Here is a 21,821-nt window from a genome sequence, read left to right on the forward strand (position 1 = left end):
GGTGACAGTTTCTCTCTTTCACCGGCTCTGATGTTGAGGCTTTCATGTTGAAATACAACTAGAACTTTTGTTTGATGTGACACCATACTGACAATAGCCCCACAGGCAGACAGTGAAGACGCTGCTCCAAACAAAAAGAATCTCAAAGTCACTTCGCCTTCATCATAACAGCTGATAGTAACCAATATTCAGGCTCAGCAGAGAGGCTGTTCCTCATCCACAATGGAGTGCCTCAGCTGAACTGGGTGAACATCTGAAAACTTTTAATTTAAAATGTTCCTTCAAACTCTTTTATCACCATTAATTCCCACTGAAGCCAAACATGAAAAGAAAAAAAAAAAACTGGGATAAAAAGTCCTAAAGTTATTGAATTTTAATGAGGGCAGCTAAAGATGCATTATGTATTAAAGCTAAAGTTAGAATATGTTGTAACGGTATTTTGAAAAACAGCCAGTTGCAGATTTAATCAACAAAGTAACGCATTACATGGTTTCAAAGACAGACTCAATGTGCTTATGAGCTCTTTCCCAGTAATAGTTAGTCTAATATTTACAAAGTCGTGGCCAAGAGAGAATATTAATTCAGAACTTAAGAGAAAAATGCCAAGTTGTTTATTTATTGAGAAGGCCTCGCGCAATGTAATATCAACAAAATGTGCCTTAGGGTCCAACTTGTACCAACATCAGATAGAAGAATTGAAAGAGGAAAAGCATAACCTAATGTTTTTTAAAGTCATTTTCCAAAGAAGACATTACCCCAAATTCAGACATAAATTAGCCAGCTATCCTTTGATTAAAGAAGCTTTACATGCTCGCTAAAATAATTTGATTAACACAGCTCCCTGTGCCTTGGGGAGCTGAGTGAGTGACTTTTGAATTTTGGAGGACCTTGGAAGAATACTTAATAAGGTAGATTATCTCTTTGAAGTTGTTCTCTGGGCCTTGAATAAAGAAAGATGAGACCTAACCTCGCTCTAAATCAATCAGAAAATCTGCTTCATTAAGCTGGTGAGACTTTCAATTTCAAAATGTGTATACACAGAAACTGAGAAGACTCTTTTCTCTACTAAAATGCACACGGGAAATGCAGGGCATCATCCTAGATTGAAAGTGAACAATTCTTAAAGGTTGCTCCATCATGGATCTTCTTATGACCTACTCCATGGTATTAACAAGACACATAAACCTTCATGGACTCATTAATCACCCTCTTCCTATCTCCTAGTGCTTCACACTGGGTCGGTGGGGGGAGGGTCAGATAAATGCTTCTCACACCAGGCTTCGAGGATGACAGCATCACAGTTGCCTCCTCTGTAATTAGCTCTGATTATACCACATATTTCAAACTAAAAAAATAAATAATCATGCACTATGAAAAATGATGGCTAAGAAGAGCCTCAACAGTGGAGTGATCATCTTCGCTTAGCTACTCTTGGGCAGTCTGAATTTTGTTTACGTTTAAGTTGCCATGCCACATGGGAATCAGAGAGAGTCACATACATTATGTATAATGCATCTAATACCCCAAACCCAAAGTACTGTACACTGCGTCTCACAAACACAAGAAATTTGGATCAGAACAGTGTTAAGAACATTGTTTTTTGTACTGTCAAGTGATTTGCGAGAATAAACACTAGTGAAAGCCTGCGGGAGCATATGCTATTATCACAGATCTACATTTCACTGGGATGACAGGGTGGCACCGCGCCAGCTGCTTTGGAGTATTGAAGCAGTGCTTTATGTTTACGTAAATGCATACAACTCCCCACGCTAAAGATGAAACGAGCTTCAGACCTGTATTGTTAACACAGTGTGGTATATTACCATTTATACAGAGGCGGACCAAACTTTCAAGGTGCTGTATATGAAAAAAATGTCTGTCAAGTCAGAACAACAGATGGTTTCTATTTTTGTCTGTGATTCCCTGACAAGTATGAAAATATCTTTATAACACGTATGAGATAAAATAAGAGAAATTCAAGTGTCAGAGCAGACAGATAATGTAGACAGTAAAATTAAAATTTGAAAAGTATAACATGACAGTATCCTAGACTAGATGAACGTTTGAAGGTATTTAAAAGCGAAACTTAAATTTTACCTGTCACATTGTGTAATCCAGTGCTCAGACGGTAACATCTTTATTATGTATAACACATGTAAGAATGATAAAATATGATTTAACATATTACTTTAAAAAACTATATAAAGTGTTAAAGATTAATAAAAATATATAAATCCATAACAAAATAGATATATTTTGAAGTCCTGCCTCAAGAGAACAGGTCAGCATTTTCAGATGCAAACTTCTTTGCTTTGTTGCCAAGAGTTAGAAGAGAAGATCCATGGCACTCTCATAATTATATACTGTAGTTAATATGAAGCTACAGCCAGGAAGCCGCTAGCTTATCTTAGTATAAAGACTACTGTGGGAATATGGAAAAACTACTTCCATGAAACCGGCCAATCTTGCAACAGATCTGAAACACGGGGTGGAAAGACACATTATTTTATACTTTTGCAAAGTGAGTACAGGTCTCTCCTCCCTGGCTTGAGACAACAGCAGTGGTCGCGCTAGCTAAACAGTGAATTCAAAAAGGAAGGGGCATTTAAGACAACAAAAAAGTGAATCAGAGAAACAGAATGTTATTTTTTGATTGTCTCACTGTGGTTTTGATCTAAAGCACAAATAAACACACCCACACATCCACAAAACCTTGCAGGAAGGTGCTGCACTGCCAGGGTTTGTGTCAATTGAGATGAGGCACTCGTCAAACAGACAGTCCTGTACCTCTCTTTCATCCATGAAACAGCCAAAGCAGAGTGGAAAGATGGAGACATTGATATAACCTGGTTGACTGGGGGCTACAAGCCCACTACCCAAAGGCTGAAGTGCAAAAAATGTCCCCTGCACCTCAAAACTACAAAAGACAAATGAGGAATGAGTGAACTTTGGAGGAGCTAGGTAGATGGATTACCTTCATATATTACCAGGATAGCCGCTTCCTTCCGCTAAGCTATGCTAACAGTTGGCTGAAGTTTTATATTTGAAGTATAAATGTGAGCAGTTTCAGTTTTCAGCATAGTGACTAATGTTGCGTATTAATGTTGTTTTCTCTTGTAATTTGAATTTATTTCTGGCATTTGCCCTTGTAGTAGTTTCAGTTTTCTTATCAATCTCCTGGCAGGACAGCAAATAAGCACATTTACTAGAATGTCTACTATTAACTATTAACTAACTATCTACTAACTATTCCTTTAACATTATTACCAATAAAAATAATACTAAAAGTATGAGAAGACCACTGATAGTTGGGTCATTGTTCAGCAGAAGCAGAAAAAGGACATTTTGAACAGTCACCGCTGAGTGTTAAAAATGCTGGAACAGTCAGAGATGAGAGCAGTGAGTGTGACAGGTCTGGCTGAGAGGGAACAGGTTGGGTGTGGGGGTGAGGGGGGTCACAGCTGGCTTAGGGTGTGCTGTGGTCACAGTTGCTGCTGTGGCGTCTGATGGCAGCGGGCACAAGTGAACGCCTGAAGCGCACCGTCCCGCTCTTTGGTGGGTTGAGCTGGTGGCTGAAAGAGCTGTCCATCTGCTGCAGTTCACCATCGAACGAGTGGGAGGAGTTAGTCGGGACGGTGTTCATCATGTCAATCATCCGTCACGCTGCCACTGCCTCCAGACTGTGCACTTCCTGCCCGACCATGGAGTTGGACTCCAACAAATTCTACTGGCATCACCAGCCTCAATGCCGCCTCCCCAACACGCTACAGCCAAGAACAGTGCACTGACCAGCGCTGACATTCAGCAGCCTGAACTGAAGGATCTCAGTTTCCTCATCGGAATTTCATGCTATGATCTGACCAGTAAAAGTTTTTGATTATTTGGAATACAAGGTGTCTGTACAAGTCTATCATCTCTACTTCTTCAGGCTTCATGATAACGATGAGCTTCAACCACAGAGCTCTGAATATTTGTTATCGACAACTCAAGACAAACAACTCCTTACACTGTGGTTAGAACTGCAGAGTTATCAGGGAAAACAAACAATTTTTTTATGTAAATACAGTACATTTTATTGTTTAGCCATATTTACTAGAGGTAATTTGAGCTTTACTATTTCATGTATATGTACACAATTCATGTTTTGATTATCCAAGTAATCCATATTGTACTCAGTGATACAGTTTGTTGTGTTCTATTTTCAGTTGCTATACAGCTTAATAGTTAACAAACCTTCTGGTTAATTACACATACCTTCCATAATCAGAATATTAATTTAAAGGCCCATAGCAAATCGTAGCAAATCAACTTTAAATTGCATTTACTTTCTACTGCTGCAGCTGTTTTCCACATTTTTAATAAATTGTGTTTTTCCTCTTTAACCATTTCCCACCTTTCAAGCAGCCACTGATTAAATAATCAACTTGGGAAACTTTCCGAAATAAATCCTTAAATCTATTAAACCTTCATTATTTAGGTGTTACTGCTGGGTGGTAATACAGTTGATCATTGTGAAAACTATCCTTGAGGCACAAGGAAGTCACAGCACAGTTGTGTCTTTGAAAGATCAGAGTACACAAGCTCTAAATCAGAACAATCTACCAGCACCATAACTTATTCAAATGGCTTCTAATTAGCCCACACATTAACATTTTGGCCCATCTGAACTGATTCTTATTAGAGCAGTCCTGGGACACCAAGGTTAGATATTAAAGTATAGTGACTGATGTTGCCTATTAATGTTGTTTTCTCTCGTAATTTGAATTTTTTGGGGTATTTTTTTGGCATTTGCCCTTGATGAATGTGCTGAAATATACACTGCATGAGCTGTGGGGGATGAACAATTTTTCCACTTCATATCTCTTGATTCGCTTACCTTACAGACTCCTTGTTTTGGGCACGCATCTTCCCAAACTCATTCACAGGGGAAATAAAAGCAGATAATAACCTAAAAATTAATTATTAAACTTGATTAAACAACGGTTGGGGGAAAAAAGGTCAATTTGCAGGGATCTAAAATAATTCCCTTTACCGAGCCACTTAGTGAGGGCACCATCAAAAAATTAACTTCAAATACCACTTGGAACAAAACAAGAACAGAAGGTCCCCGAGTGAGTTTATCTCCACGATTGAAACCACTGGTGTTCCTTTGGACCATGAAATTGTCATTTGTTCTGCAAGCGTTATATCAAATGAGAGTTCAGGGCCATGCCAGGACTGGTCGTTGCTGCTGAGGTTGTTTTAACTTGTTATCTCACAGAATCTCCATGGATAATTATATGCTTGGCTCAGATAGTCAGGTAGCAAATGCAGGTGGGTGCACGCTAATCCCGGGCTATGTCTTCATACAGCTCAAAAGGAAAATGATGGCATCTGTCCACAGAATGCTGGAGGAAAAGTCCCCCAAAAAAATGCTTAGCAGATTCTTCATGCAATACGAATCCCCTCATGTGACTACGTGTGCGCTGTAAGTGCAGGTGCATTTGAGCATGTCTTAATATTTCAGCACATTTTCACTTCAGTTTCAGCGTCTATTGTGAGCCAGTGAAAGCCTTTTAGTGTGAATGCATTTCGTTTCTCTGCACATGAACAGTATTAAGCAAAAATAATGTAACCAGCATGAGAGATTACATTCTGTGACTTGCTTAAAACCATTAGAAAAGGAGAAAACACGACCAGGCAGAGGGGGATTATTCTGGGCTGGAATGTGGAAGCAGCTGAATACAGTGAAGGCAGGGGGGGGAGGGAAGGGACAAGGGCGACATTGACAGTGTAGCACCAACAACAGCTCTGGCAGGAGATCGGGTTAAAGAGGGTGGCAGAGCGCCAACTGATTGTTCTAGAAAGGAGCAAGAACAGACAGAGGAAGCAAAGAGAGGGATATAGGAAGATTAAGACACAAAGAGAGAGAGAGAGACCGAAACACAGAAAGGACGTGATAAAAGTACAAAGACAGCAAAGATTCCATCTTGCAAACAACAAACCAAGGGCCTTTGCCACCAACAGCATCCTGCCTTTGATGTATACTGCATTTGGGTGGCACTGAGGAGAAGGAAAGAGGTGGTGTTGGTGGTGAGAAAGCCGTAAGGAGAAGAAGCCATCAGCAATGTGAAAAGCATCAGACCCAGAGGCCTATGGAAGAGCCACTTTGATGACACTACTGTTTACTCCACATGGGGTGGTGGTGGTGGGGTTTGTAATGAAACGAAGGGGAAAGGAGAGGGGGGGCGTGATGGCACAGGCTGCAGGAAGTATATGTAGCCAGGCTGTAGAAGCCAAGTCAAAATTAACAAAAATAATAAGAATAAAAAAGGAATACAAGTCAAATAAATAAATGACATACAATGAAGCTGTACACCCAGCAGGCATTCCAGCCAGCCAATTGAAAGAAATCAAGATGGAGGAGAGGGTTTCGGCTTAGTTAGTATGAGGCAGCGGACCTCTTTGCTGATTTGGTGTACAGCATGGTGACATATACTGACCTGGGCTTGAGACAGCACTAGTGGTGGTGGGTTCAATAATTGCTACAGGGGAGGAGAGGGGGGGGAGAGGGAGGGGGAGGGAAAGAGGACATTCATGTATTATTAACAGAATGGAGACGTAAAATAAAAAGAAAAATTCATGCAAGGACAAAAGGACAGGGAAATGGAGACAAATCCTCTCCATGCACTAAGGACTGGTGTCTCCGTGGCAAGATGCAAAACTTCCACATGCTCATAAACAATGTGTTTTATCCCCCCGCTTTCCTCGGATTTGCATGGGTTACTGGTAAGACAAAAAATGAGGGGAACCTGGGAGCTGGGGGTGGGTGCCCCCGAGGGGGGCTTTTGTGATTGAGTGACAAACTCTCATCACACTTCTAGTTCGCTAAACAACCGGCTGTTTCTCCATTTCGCATCATCCTTCGAGGCTGTATGAACCGATCGAAGAATGAGCAAAAAAAAAAAGAAAAAAATGGGGGAGAGCTTATTCTGCTTTTGATCTCTCTGAGGAGGGAACTCGAGTCCCAATCTGATTACCTTATGAACTCATTTCTGGCTGAGCCATTGGTGACATTTGCTAGATGGAATAATGTGACATCCAGCAATGTACAGTCCAGTGTGTCAAACTACTAGAGCTGAGCCTGTCCACGGCAGCAAACACATCGTCTTTACTTTTGAAGTGTATATTTAAAATGTCACACCAAGCAGATCTTATGCTCAGTCACATGTGTGGTAAAGATGTTCTTGCAGATTTTGTTGTAGAAGGAATCAAACATGTGAATTCATTCTGTTATAACTGATAAACTGATGAGAGCTGCAAATTGACTGACACTTCTGACACCTATTATAGCCGAAACATAACCAGAACACATTTAGGTGTTAATAAGATTATCGATACAAAGGACTCAATGATCACATTGCCAATATTCATTGATTCTTGATTTCAAAACTCACAGCTCAACAACCCGCACTCTGCTGTGTGGCATTCATTATTTAACGCTACTTTGGTATAAAAATATCACTGTAATGTAAACATTACTGCATATTTGATCTAAAGTTGCAGATAAATAAATAAATTACATGGATTTCTGTTTGGTAAACAAGCACTTAATTCGAGATAAGCTGTGACCAGCTTTGTGCAGTGACTCACTCAGGGTGCAAAATCTGGGGTGTGTGGCGAAGGAAAGCTCAACTCAAAGTGATGCAGTGTTTGGAATCGTAGGGTTTTTCCAGCGATGCGTTTTTTGGCACATAAACAGTGCGACTTACACTTGCAGCTGAGACTATTTATACTCCTCACAAAGGTATAAACCACTTTCTTTCCACAAGTCTTCACGGTGGAGGAGGAGCTTATCTGTCACAAGGGAAACCATGGCAGCCATGATTATACCTCACACATATTCACACTTAAAAAAAGAATACTTTTTTATGCTGTTGCAGTGAGCTGCTGAATCTAGGCCATAGTGCAGAAACCTACTTAGACTCTCCACTTTAATCCATTTACAGGAGAACTCAATATGCCCATATCAATTGTGAGGCCAAAGGGTTCACTGCCATCCACACCAAGCTCTCAGTCTGTGAGTGTCTGTGTTGCTATCCCAGCTAGGTAATAACTGCGTTGCTGTTCACGGGCTACTGTTATGTCAGCAACAATAAAACATGTCCTTTCATTTGATTTCATCATTCTTTTGGATGGTCAAATTGTATACAAATCGGTATTCATACGTGAAATGCTCCCCCCTTGTTATATTGGCGGGGAAATGGTGGAATTCATCTTTTCTTCCACAAATGTTTTCACTTACAGTACTCCTGAGGGAGCCGATATGTGTAGCCAGTTTCTTTTTAGTTCTTTCTTCAAACAGATGGGCGGGTGCTCTCTGGTAATACTTGAGCATAAATTCACCAGTAAATCATTTCATGAGCTCTCAGACACTCGTCCGTTACTGTGGAACATATCCTTTGACATGCAATCCCTCCCTCGTAGCTCCACACTGACTTGGGCTCTTTCTCTCATTCAGCAGAGCATCATTTCATGCACTGTATATGGCAGACAACCTCGTGCACACCTGCACACTTGCAAGATAATACATATTAGTCTTCACAGCTATTTCATTTCATGGACTGCTATTTTCTTTGTTCTCTGCAGACCAGATAATGCAAGAGATTTATTGGACATGATTTGCAGAAATCATTGTCCATGTAGGGGCCGCACTGTGATTTTAGCTTGTCGTAAGCATAATGACGAGTTAATACTACAGCTGCACAAAATATTAGGACTCTGGAATCAAGACAGCTAATGTACAGCATGTGGACCTATTGGCTTGGTCCTTAACAGGAAGTGTACTTGGAGGCAAATTTTGATAGAGATGAGGTAGCAAGCTAACAAAACCAAAAATTCAAAATAAAGCAAAGGCTTTAGCTGATTGGGTTGGACCTGGACTGCAAAGCCGCATCACCGAGAGCCACGAGACTCGGCTCAGCAACCTAGCGAAAACGACTGGATGCCAGAGTGGCAGCAGAGGCCAGTCTGATAACAGGGGATACAGTATTAAGGTGGTCCCAAAACATTCTGGGGGACAGGAGAGAGATGAAGCAAGAGTCAGTGGGGCATCAGCAGCTGGCAAAAACAGTGTGTAGAGATGGATTATTTTCACATACTGTTCTGTGAATTGAGGATTTATTATGAAAAGGGGTGACTGCCAAAAAACAAACCGAAACAGTTTTGTCTTGTTTGAATGAAGTCTGCTTTAAGATGAGTAAACAAGGAATTTAAGCTCATCGCTAAGTTTGGGAAAAGAGAGAAACTTGAATTCAGAAGTTGTAGGAATGTATTCTTCAGTTTAACAAGGAAAACTGATGTTTTATATATTTAATGATATTTAATTTTGCGACATTACACTAAATGTTAAGAGAGGTTGTGAAATTTATATATCTCCCAGCTGAAACTACGGGAAGGACCCTTGCCTCTAGAGAAAGTGGTAGTACCAGAGAGGTCGGGCTGAGCCTAGCTGGTTAACATGCTACCTTCAGCAAAACAATACATAGATGATTTTGACATAACATCAATACTCTTGTTTCCTCACATTCTGCTGATACAGTTAGTCAATTTTTTGAACGTTTTAAACTAAAAGTATGATTGTACCTTACAAATCGTACTTATAAAGGAATAGGCAGGAAAAGGTTGGATCTGAGCCACTGTAAATGTCCAATTCATCATCACTGCTCCATTAAGATGTTTTTCATGCAGGGATCTTTTCCTTATGTGAACGGTTCAGCTATTCTAAAACATTTTCTTCACTGGTCCCTTCATGATCATGGAGAAGCAGGTGTTAATTTGTGAGCTGGCCACTTAGTTATTCATCTTATGTCATTTTTTAATGCTGCCCAGAGAGTGCATCATCCTGTGGGCAGTTGCTGGGCTCAGTCATCCAGGGATGAACATTCCTAGCAGTGCATCTGGCCTCCTACAGTAGTTGGCGAGGGTGGGTGGGGTGTGGGTGGGAAGAAAGTCCATTGCCCGCTGGGCTGCAGGATGAACATTCTGCCACAGCACCAAACATTTCCTCATCGTAGTGCGACTGGAAAATGTTAATGGCTTTTCTGATTACCTAAATATGGAAATGCAGGCTTTCAAACGATAGGTAAATGGCACAACACTGTAAGGGTGCTTTTGGGGAAAAATAAAGGACCCTGCAACCTCACCAAGTTCAATTTATTCAGCATATTCTCATATATCGTGTGCGAGTATCTGAACATTAACAGCTAAAAAAGACGTGAAAACACTTTTGTAAAAAATATTTTGTTTATCTTAAAGGCTTTAAAGGTAGAATAACAGCTGAATGTGATCCACCTGCTTGTATGACTAGAATATGAATAGAAGAGCTAGTAATTTCACACGAAGATGAACACACCTTGCTAAAACTGGATACACTGCCTTCCAATGCCCACATGGCTTCAGTGTTATTTCCCTGCATTTTAAGCCGTTATCACACACCCACATTTCAGATTTCACCTTTAGCTCCCATTTTCCTCCATCTCTGCTCCATGACTCAGGTACAATCACACAGCGTGGGAACAAACAACATCATCAACAACAATGGCAGATGAGGAGACATGTCGAAATGACACCTACACATGCGGTGATTGATAAGCGTGACAAACGAACACGACGTTCATTAACCAACTAGCCAGCAGTGTCTCTTTTGCCGGAGGGAGGCTGAGCGGCGACGGTGAGAGAGCGAGAGAGTAAGTCTTTTTCTTTTCCCATCAGTCTCTTCCGATTACTGCTGGGGGGGGGGGGGGGGGGGGGTAAATGATGGCAGAGGTATAGGCGGAGAAAATCTCCTCCAGGGCTAAGCCGAGGTGGGCTGGGGGATAAGAGCTTGACCAATTAAGCTGGAGGACTACTCAGAAAATTGGAGTGAACAGCCTCAGTCTTTTCATTGAAGTTCACTTCCATCTCGCACATGAAATGGGAAGTTGAAATAGGGATTGCCAGTTTGGTGATTGTTAGACCTCTGCTAAAATCATAAAGTGTGGGTTTGAGTGTGCATGCATGTGAGTTGTGCATATAGCAAATATGTGTGTGTGTGCAAGGAGAGACTGTCAGAAACACAGCCTGCAGTGTTGCTTTGGTACTAAGGGTGAAACAGTTCTGAAGCTGAGGCCGAAACTGCAATTCAAACATTCGTGGTCTGGAGTCATGGTTCTGTCGAGACCAAAAAACTTCAAATACGTTTGTACGACATTATCACCAGTATGTGTCGATTATGGGAACAAGACAAATACAGACTGGAAGGCGTTTCCTCATTCCTACAGGTTTCAGGCAGCCTCTCATTGCAGATTCAGACCAAAGCAATAACTAGAGTTCATCTCTGCCTGACCAAATCAGTTTAAAAAATTCACAAATATGATTTAAACACATGATCAGTGTGCTCAAAGTGCTGCTGTAGTTTGCATTTTTTCTTTTCAAAACAGATGACACAAATGATATTTCCTACGTACTTGGTTTGTTTTCAATGCTGTACTGAAAACATACTGAACCCGTGACCCTGAAACTGAAGTATATAATGTGCAAACATTTCATATTTATTTTATGTTCATTTTCGATATTTATCTCTGCTCTCTTATTATGCAGATTACTACTGGTTACTAAAAACTGTACAAGGTCCAGTTGTGCAGTGGACAGAAAACGTTTTCAGCCACATGGCTTAAAGAGGAGAGTCGTCCAGCACGTCAGGAGGTATTGCTGAATGACCTTGACAGGACCAAAGTGGGCCTACCTTAGCACTACAGCATTTTTTTTTTTTTTTTAAATTTAATGATTAACTAAAGATAATTTTGCCTCACAATAATGCAGAATACGATCCACATTTGAAAGTCTCTGTGTTTCTATGTGTAATGGCAACAGTGAGCTGTTTTCATTGATGATAAGATCATCAAACATCAACACTACATTTTGCAATGATGTGTTGAGTCTAAGCAACGTACAACTACCACCTGTCTTTTGCCTTCTCTTTTTCTTTCATTTTGACTTTGATTCCTCCCTCCTCTGCTTTTCTTTTCATCCACACTTCACAATAACCCCCAAATAAAAAAAAGATCACGTTTTTCTGAATCATTTTGTGAAGTCAATTAAGAGTAAACTTTATCTGTTGCTGGTTCACACATGCTAATGTTTAACTGATGGCTTGTCAGTTTTTTCAAGCAAATCTGACTGAAATGCTCATAATGTTGAGCCTGCTGTAGTAATTCCCACATAAAAGTCTGCAAAGCCAGCCCTAATGTTAAATAAATATGTGAACACACACCATATGAACAGAACTATGATATACATAATAATAGACATGCTGACTGTAACATATGGCGACAACATTTAACTGGGTTAGCTGTGGCAGCTTTATGGTGATGATTACAATATGCACTATAAATCGACAAACAAATCAGCACATTTGTATGAAACTGGCATCTCTCTGACTGTGAGAACAAATGCATTGATTCTTCTCCACATGTCTAGTCTTACTGCTTTGATTCTGCACCACGGTTAGTACAAACTGACATAAAGAAACTATTACACTGTAATTTTCTCTGAATGCTGATACCTCATTAATTGTGATTACACGTCTACAGTGTCTTACAGTGAAGCTTTTGAGAAAAGAGTCTCTCTCTTGTGATTAAATCAAACTGACTGCAAAGAAATCAAAACACAAACTTTACCTGTGCAAGCCCTGGTTCAGTTGTAATCAATTAAATACAAACATTCTACAAGCAAACATGCTAAGAAGCGCAAAACGTTATTTCGGAGTATCTCTATGCAATCATTCAAACCTATTATACAGTTCAATTCATTACACCTTTACAAACTAAATTTTATTATTTAAAAGTAAAGAGAACTGTGAGACATGTTTTATTCACTTTATTATTTGTTCATTCACTGATGCCACTGGTTATTGTGTTCTTCAACAATCAGGTATAAAAGCTCACACACACACACACACACACACACAAACACAGGGTACTCCAACAAGTAGTGACAAAGGGGTTGTATGCTTTCTTTGTGCTCCAAAGAACCCTGTTTGTGCTTTAAATACACAGCTTAAAGTGGCACTTAGCTGAAAGAGATCACAATCCCTGACTAATGGTTTAACAGCACAAAACCCCACATGGTCTAACACAACGGGCACAGCCGAATCCCAGCCGCCACAACAGCATACAGTGAGGACACGGCTATTCCAACTCATTTCAAAATTGCAGAAATTAGCCAGTACCATGTCGACGTGCACAAAGCTTGGATGCAAATTCAGTTTTTCATCCTTGTTTTCTTTGAATCAGAAGCCGACCTGTCGAACTGTCTTCCAGTGGCTGCATTTAGATGGAAGGCAAATGTGTTTACTTTCCCTGAGAGAAGGCTTTCCACGGTTACAGTTCATCTCATCAGAGATAATGGCAAGCCTTTTCCTGGACTGATTTAAAGGGACTCGGTTAGATTAAGACAAAGAGGATTTACACTGCTGGAGAATAGGGACCTTTCAACTTCAGAATCTTGACAACAAACTAATGAAACTGAGCCCTGAACGCTTAGCATTTCAGTTTATATTTTATCTTTTTCCCCCAGTGGCTGCATTTTAAGGAGGTTCTTTGAAAGGACATGACCCATACTTGACATCAGCAATTCATGCGCCATTACCAAACCTCTAGGTGCAATAGAAACTAGAGGTCAACCAACTGTGGATTTTCAAAGGCCGATATAATAATAACAGTTTGCAGCAGTGGGAAAATATGTCGATTAACCCCGCCCCCAGAACCCCGACAAAAAATAAAACCTGTATTTTATATCTTGTAAAACGTCCTATCAGTGCCGATTAATCAGCCAAAATGATTGATTACTCTACCTCTAATGGAAACAACCAAAGAAACTACTGCATATAAATTTCTTCACCGCAAACCACCCACATTGTGTTGCCACTTAAAATTCACCTCAATGTATGATGCTCTATCAAATATGCATGCCCCTTTCCCCCTTCCCATCTTGCTCGTCAATAGCTATTGACTGGTTCTAAAATAGCAATCCAAAGTCACCCGTGGTGAAATCTAACCTCTGGGTTTTGTTATTTGCGTCAACGTACCGGTGAGAGTGCACTGCGACGATTGCTTGCCATTTCTCATTAAGAGCGACAGCAGAATTGGCCTCTCCTCCATTAGTGGAGATCATGAGAAAGAGAGAGGGAGGGTAAATGAGATGCTGTGTGTGTGTGAGAGAGAGCGAGGGAGAGCAAGAGAGTGATAGGAAGAATGAACGACAAGGGGAGGGGGGGGACAAAAAAGCGAGAGCGTAAGAGTGTGAGATAAGAAAATCATGGAGACAAAGATAGAAAAAGAGACAAAGAGATAGAGAGAGGGAATGGAAGAGGGAGAAGTTGGGGGTGGCAGCACAGGAAGCTGCCTCCTCTGACTATTCTGAGGGTTTCTTTGCTGCTCTGCCTTTGAGGCCTCGCTGGTGTCACATTAAGATCATCCATTTGAGGATCTGAGACAAGGCTTTGATGTTCTTTGTGCATACACAAACAGGAGAGTGGAGGGCTCCTTTGACAATTGCCAACTCTACAGAAATATCCTTTTGTATTCTCAGTCTCTGGCCTGCTAGGGACAGTGTTATCATCAGAGGGTGCAGCGCAAACTGGTGAATAATTTAATTCACCTGTTCATATTTCATCACTGAATACATTAAACGGATATTTTTTCCACTCATACTTGCTCTAAAACATTGAGGGAAATATGTTCCCCAACCCCTTGCTTTCATTGCTTTTTTTTTCCTGCCTGGCAGGTACAGCAGATGGACAAAATAACCAAAAAGCCTCACAGTGTAGGGATATCAAATACCTACCTAGAAGTACAGTATAAACCCAGAAAAGTGGAGCTCTCCTGAACAGGACATTGTAACATCCTTCAAGAAGAGAAAATGTCTTGCTCTTTCAGGAATGAAAGTGGTTGAAAGCCACTCCACATAGTGATTCAAAGATGTGTACATGAGGCACGTTTTCAGGTCATCTCATACTGATGCTTTGTCACACCTTTTTTCCCCATCCCATCTAGACCCACAGGGTAACCTTTTAGTGTCTGTGGTCTGTGGTTTAGGTACTAAAACTATGTGGTTCGGTTTAGGAAAAGATCCATGACGTGTGTTTCTTTTCACACAGGATGCAATCTTTGGTCTCCTGGGTGAAAGTGAGTGTGACCCACCACTCAACTCTAACCTCAACCCCTCTTGGGACTTTCACTTTTATTTTACAAAATCCGTTGCATTGTGTTCAGTTGCTCTGATGGCCTAATATTGACGTGGGCGTGTTTAAATTCAAGACACATTAAAGTCTGGTGCGACACTGAGGGACATGCCAACTTTGTGGTTTTGGACACCAGGGGAATGAGACCAAGCTTGTATTTCCAGTGACTACAGACTCATCAAACCACTCTGGGATGTTTAAACGTAAGAAAATGAAAATGTTAGACTGTTCGTGCAACAGTATCCAAACAGCCTTGCATTCCTTGTCTGTTAATGGCTGGTTAGATGTTAAGCAGTGCAATGGGAATAAGCCTCAGGGCATTTTAAGGAACTTTTATCCTTTTTGATAATTTATGTTTTAAGCATCCTTGACATAACGGGCCTGTTGTGCTTTAATGATCCATAAAAAAAAACTTTAATCAGAGAGTGAAATCACCAGTTGGCCTTGTAACAGACAGATGACTTGTTCTGGACAGTGTATACCCTGCTGACTTCCTGGTTCCAATCAGCAGACCTTCAGACTATGGCATAATGGCTTCCTACAGTATAGTATAACCATTACAGTGTTCTCAAGAATCGGCAACATGTGCTATTGTTTGGAGGCTTTTTAAACTCAAAAACATCTGAGAAGTCACCACACAACCTGATCTGGTCATAGGAGATCTTGTCACCATTTCTTCTCCACAATGGCTAACTCTGGTTGTACTTGTATAGAGTAAGCAGCCACGTTCTTCCTCAAATACACAGACACATACCGAAACTCAGTATCAAATGGGCCCCAGGGAAAAACTGTTTAAGACTGATAAGCCCCGACAATAGCATGTCAATATGTACTCTCTCTCTCTCACACACACACAGACACACACCCTACACACACACCACCACCTAACCATAATAATAAACATTACTTGCCTTATCCTAACCCTAACCTCAACCTAACCTTAAAGCAAGTCTTCATCCAAATATTTAATAATATACATGCATCTCTTGTTACCTTATCCACCTCAGGTATGTTATGTACGCTAGCAGCCCAGATTCCACACAGAGTTAACCAAATTACACAAACATGGGTTAATAATTAAAAGTAAGCATTAGCCACTTGATTGTTGCACAGTCTGAGTGTGTTCATGAACAGCTTTGGTTTTTATGTAAAAAAAACAACAAAAAAAAAAAACAACAACAACAACAAAAGATTGCAATAAGAGTACCGTTAAAGAACCGCATTACTGTGCAGTAATGGCAGACAGAAAGTTTCTGCTGTTTTGTGGAAACTTGGTGTCTTGGTTCCACAGTGTTTAGAAAATATTCTGTGTTTCAGTACTTTAATAAATGCAGAATGCTTCCTTGACCACATTAAATAATTCTGCAGTCTCCCACTGATGCACCAGCAGTTTGGACTCTGATTATTTGGCCTCTTTGAATCTCTGCTAGACGCCTCATGGCACACTGAAAACCATGAAAAGGCTGACTCTCAGACCTCTTTAAAATCTGATTCATACTGCTACTTGGCATTCAACTTAGCATGACTGACCTGTGTAGCTGCCTTTGTAATTGTTATGCTGTTACCACCTCCAAGCTAAATTTCTTTTTCAGGTGGTGTTCTTGTCCAGTTCACATGCAGCTGTAGACTTAAAAAGCAGACACACACACACAAACACCCACCCACACACATACAGACTTTGCAACTATGACAGACAATCAACATTCACAAACCTGATGACTGGGACATAAGAAGCCACCTCCACTGGTGATATGTGGACACCCAGTTGCAGCACTGGAATTAACATAGCTTTTATCCTATCCTGCTGCAACAAAAATGAAAACACTTCTGAGGGCACAGACCCCCACTGCCATCCCCAACACTCAGCTCTCTGACTCTTCACCACTCCATTTAGCCACAAGCATGTAGAATGACTACTTACGAATGAGAGGCACACTGGCATTAGCCGTCCCTAGCTTGTTGGAGGCGACACATGTGTAGTTCCCGTAACGATCCTCTGTCATGTTGGTCACTGTGAGGACTGATCTGGAGCTGAGGCTCTTGATGTCGATGCCTTGACCCTTGATAATCCTGAAACCAACACAATCACAACAAATGAAGCTTTTATTTCTCACTCACACACAAAGTGATAGTGGGTGGGTGGGGGGCATGAGTACAAGGACGGTGCAAATGTTTGTCATCCTTTAGTGGATCTTCAGATTGTATAGTACTTCATCACCCTCTTCAACAGATCTATTTGTCCCTTGATCTGTCGTAGCTGCCTGGGAGAGATGCTTCGAAGGACTGAGAGGAGAGAGAAATGACCCAGAGGTGAACCAGCTGGTTGCCACTTGACATGTTGTTCATCGTTTCGATGCAGGTGCAGGGGGATTACAATAAATCCTACTCCAGTTGTGTCTGGCATCTGTGCAGTGAAATTGACAAATGTTTAATTGTTTATTTTGGTGGTTGTGATGATCTTTAGCAGCCTGTAGAAATTAAAATTCACTCTGTAGCGACATATGCTGCGCATCCAGATTGTGAGATTATCGTAGATATTGCTGCAGAGTATGGTTTCATCAATGTCGTTTCATATTTCACACTGTAAACCATAAAACCTCCAGAGAGGAGACATGTTTCTATCTTGGCCTTGCTGTGCCCCCTCCCCCCAGGATATCTAGCTTGGCTTTGGTTGCTCTGAGAGCCACTCTGAGTAGAAACACTATGTGTGACCTTATGTCCTGCAAATATCCACAAATCTGTTGTTCCCTCTCCCACGGCAACCTCCTCAAATGTTAGCTGAACATTCACTGATAATCTCGGCGGGTGTCTCGCCTCTTCACTAGTTCAACATCAAACTAGTCAATGATCCCCTCTGTCATATTGAAACCAACTCCTCTCCCATGACTGCATAAACACTCACCCACTTCCACTGAAGAATGAAAGCACTGACAGATCAACAGATTTGAGATTGCTTGTCATAATACTTCTGATAGACACAAACTGGCAGCGGCACTGCACTGATGGTATAGCTGCATTAACACAGAGTCAAAATAAGAGGTGGCCCTTAGCTCCCATACATGCTAAATGGGCGCCGGAGTAGTTAGTTAATGTCTTACAGATGTTACACATGTTCTGTGCTTAAGTCTTTATACTAATGTCCTTTTCATAATGAGAGGTAAATGAAGAAATCACCATTTAGATGTGTAAGAAGTCACAGAAAGAACAAGTCCTTGAATTAAGTAAAGACTAGAATCATGCCAACTTGCCTCCTTAGCAATTTGAATAAATTGAATCCACCCTATAATTACAATTAGCACAGTGTGAGCTGATGATTGAAATTGTGCTCACCAGGAGTGGGTAATGGGGGTAATTTGGTTTTTAAATTCAAGAACTGACACTTGAATCTAGACTGATTGATGGATCTGCTGCCGATGATTTAAGCCAGTTGCCAGCAAACATTTTATTAGGATGCAAGGTGAGGACAAGGCACAAGTGACTCCTCTTGGACCATTTATGTGGTTTCGGCACAGGGCGGACAAATGGAAGAACAAAAAACAAGAACCAAATCGCTTCTATCACGTCTATGCTTACTTGGCCACAAACAAGTATGACTTATTAATTGTCTCATGTCAGCATGAAGGATTTTAGTTCAACTGTGTTCAAACACAGTCATTAGACAGTGATTCTAAATAATAATTTGTGGCAGGACATTCCCACTTCAGAATTACATGAGCTAAACTCTCAAACACTGTTGAGGTTTTCTTCTGCTAATATCCAGTATTCAGGAAAAACACGTGTAAAATATGTCGAAGATGGTATGCATGTAAATTAATTAACATGAGTGAAAAACAAGGACATATAACTCTAAACAGACTGCTTAGTGAATTTTCACTTCATGTGGACAATTGAACAGGTGGCCTGCCTGTGATGCTGCCAATACACTTTATAATAGACAATTCATACAAACAAACTGGGCTCACCTTTTCTCGCCCTTGTACCACTCGAATGTAGGAGAAGGCACAGCAGCTGCCTCACACCGTAGCAGAGCTGTGCGTCCCAGACCGACACCATGGCTTTTCATCTCATGGATAGCGGGGGCAACTGGAGTAAACAAGAAATGGGAAATTTTGTCAGTTAGCACATGCCAGTCAAATCTGTGTTATCACCGGCATAAAGACAAACAAAAGGAAAACACTTCCGTGATAATAAGAAAAGGCACACAAGGGTTGTTGAACTTGAAAATGGCAACCTCTGACATCCTGGTCAGTGCATACATTACATAGTGTACACTCCACACTCAGAGCCAACAGAGAAGGAGCTGAAGAGTGGAGAGGGCAACCATCCCCAATGTTAGGAAAATGAAATGAATTGCACTGCATGGTGATAAATGGCTTAATGGAAGTTCAAAGACTCAATGGCAGAGGCAGGTTCTGTGAATGCAAAATGAGGCTCCTTTCATGTGCTGAAATGTGGCGAAAATCTCTTTGCCGGTGTCATAAAGGCAGCTTTACATATGGACGGTTTCTAAGGCAGCCTGGGCCTTTTGTACTTCAAATATGTAATACTGCTTATAGTAACACAGCCTTGAAAGAAATGAAATTAATGAATTGAAGTTATATAGACTTAGAAGAATGGCGTTTTGTTGAAACGGTATGTGTCAAGAAAAAAAACAACAACTTTCTCCTCACCATTCTCTTACTCACATAATGGGCATAGAAATGTTTCACTTGTTGTATTTGAAATCATTGGCCGTCATCAGAATAATTCTGAACTCAAAAATGCTGGAAGATAATCAAAAGAAAATGACCCTCTTGAGGACAAGCAGTTCTCGCTGTAAGTAGCAATGTTCCTAAATGAACAGTGAGCATACACTGGGTCATATGCACTGGTATCATCCTGTCTGGTTTGCTGCTTCTTCTCCATTAATCAACAGTGGCAATGAAACAGAAGAACCGATCATAATAAAGCACAGGCCTCAATTTGACATTCTGTATTGTGTAAACTTGGCTCGGTTCCCCACGGCCTGACAAATAATTCAACTGTTCTGAACACACAATCAGATGCACAGCCATCTGAGATACAATACAAGCAAAATTACTGGTGCCATTCACACAGATTCTGATTAAAGGCCTATGAGGCATGGAAGAAGCTCAGACTGTACAGGTCAATCCTGTAGCCAGCAGTCAATTGCCCTGCATGTCTGAGAGCGAGATGGACTATGGACTATTTATATCCCCGACAATGAGCCTTTAAGAGCTAGCTGTCAGTCAGAGCTGCAGGCTGTATCCTGTGGAAAGGCTTGACCAAGCACCTCCAGATCTTTACTTCCAATTGTATTTGGAGATGTTTCTAATGAATGACCTCAGTAAGGCCTGATGCAGCTCTGGACTCCACAACCCCAAGGTACTAACTGGCATCAGACTCCCCACATTGCAGACAGTGAGAAATCCAATAAACATCCAGCGTTCGTGTTTGTGAGTCTATTCCTACTGAATAAAATAGTTCTGACGAGTATTTCAGGTACACGGGATCAGCAACACATTTTATTAAAACACATATGGTATATGTATTTTGTAAGACGGATAGTCTCGGCTTCATTTTAATGACACAGTATGGTGTGCGTGTTCTCTCTTCCAGCCTGTGAGAGGCCAACAGATAGATGAGGTGGGATGTAACAGATCTGCGTGAGGTGAAAAAGATACATGTGAGCATTTGAACATGTGGTATATGATCATGTAGGAGAGGCACGTTGAGGTGACAGTGCACCCTGTGATGATGGATGCCCTTCCACCAACGTTCTTCTGCATCCTAATGAGCAAATTCGTATGACGAGTGTATGTAGATTTTCTGTCCCTGCATACGTGGGCCAATTATTTTCAGCTTCTGGGCTGAATAATCCGAAGGACTTGAGACAGTGAATCAATGTGTGACGGTAGGGCTCTTCATGTTCATATATTTTGGAATGAAATGTTGGATGCTATGCTGGAAAGTATTAGTAGACCTTGATTGGATGTCTGTCCTGGCTGCTTATATGTTGTAAGCGTGTGTGTGTGTATGTGTGCTTTGGCTGTGTGTACTCTTGTGTTTAAGAAGTATCCAAACTTCAGGTATTAAGACTTTTCTGATGCAATCTTGCTTCAAGCTTCACAAACATCAAACTTCAAACTTCACAGATTCAGATATGTATCTATTTCAATCACGACCAGCATTAAAGACACCTGTAAAAAAGTCATAGGCCCAATCAGCCCCTTTGTAGAGGAGCTACAGAAACGTGTAGCAAAGAATAAGAGGGTTACTAAGGGTTGATAAAGTAACATCAGAGAGACTGTGTGCAGCTGAGATGAGCTGTCCAATACTTAAAGAAAAGGAAGGGAGCAAGGAGAGAAAATTGCAACAGTGCTCTACAGCACAGAAATATAAGCCAATAACAAGTCTGACAAAATCAATGCAGCACGCTGACCGACAGAGGCTTAGTGAATCCTCGTAATCCTCCATTGGTGTCATTGTGCGAACCCATTGATTATCTGAGGCCTCTGAAAGCGCTGGGGTGACCTGGTTGTCGAGCTGGACAGATGCT

The 21,821-nt window shown here is 41.1% G+C and overlaps 1 protein-coding gene across 2 annotated transcripts in view; it reads right to left on the reverse strand.

Moving 5' to 3' along the window:
• negr1 (neuronal growth regulator 1) overlaps window positions 1-21,821 on the reverse strand; it is a 127,708-nt gene that overhangs the window by 21,251 nt on the left and 84,636 nt on the right. The window contains exons 5-7 of one of the 2 annotated variants that reach the window (XM_046391146.1): window positions 19,225-19,345; window positions 17,184-17,332; window positions 6,483-6,524 (exon numbers count right to left, since the gene is read on the reverse strand). In XM_046391146.1, coding sequence (XP_046247102.1) covers window positions 6,483-6,524; window positions 17,184-17,332; window positions 19,225-19,345 — 312 coding nt within the window. The remainder of the gene's footprint in view (window positions 1-6,482; window positions 6,525-17,183; window positions 17,333-19,224; window positions 19,346-21,821) is intronic. The other variant, XM_046391147.1, reaches the window with a different exon arrangement.

The sequence above is a fragment of the Scatophagus argus genome, chromosome 6 (assembly GCF_020382885.2).
Source record: "Scatophagus argus isolate fScaArg1 chromosome 6, fScaArg1.pri, whole genome shotgun sequence".
Classification (NCBI taxonomy): Eukaryota; Metazoa; Chordata; class Actinopteri; family Scatophagidae; genus Scatophagus; species Scatophagus argus.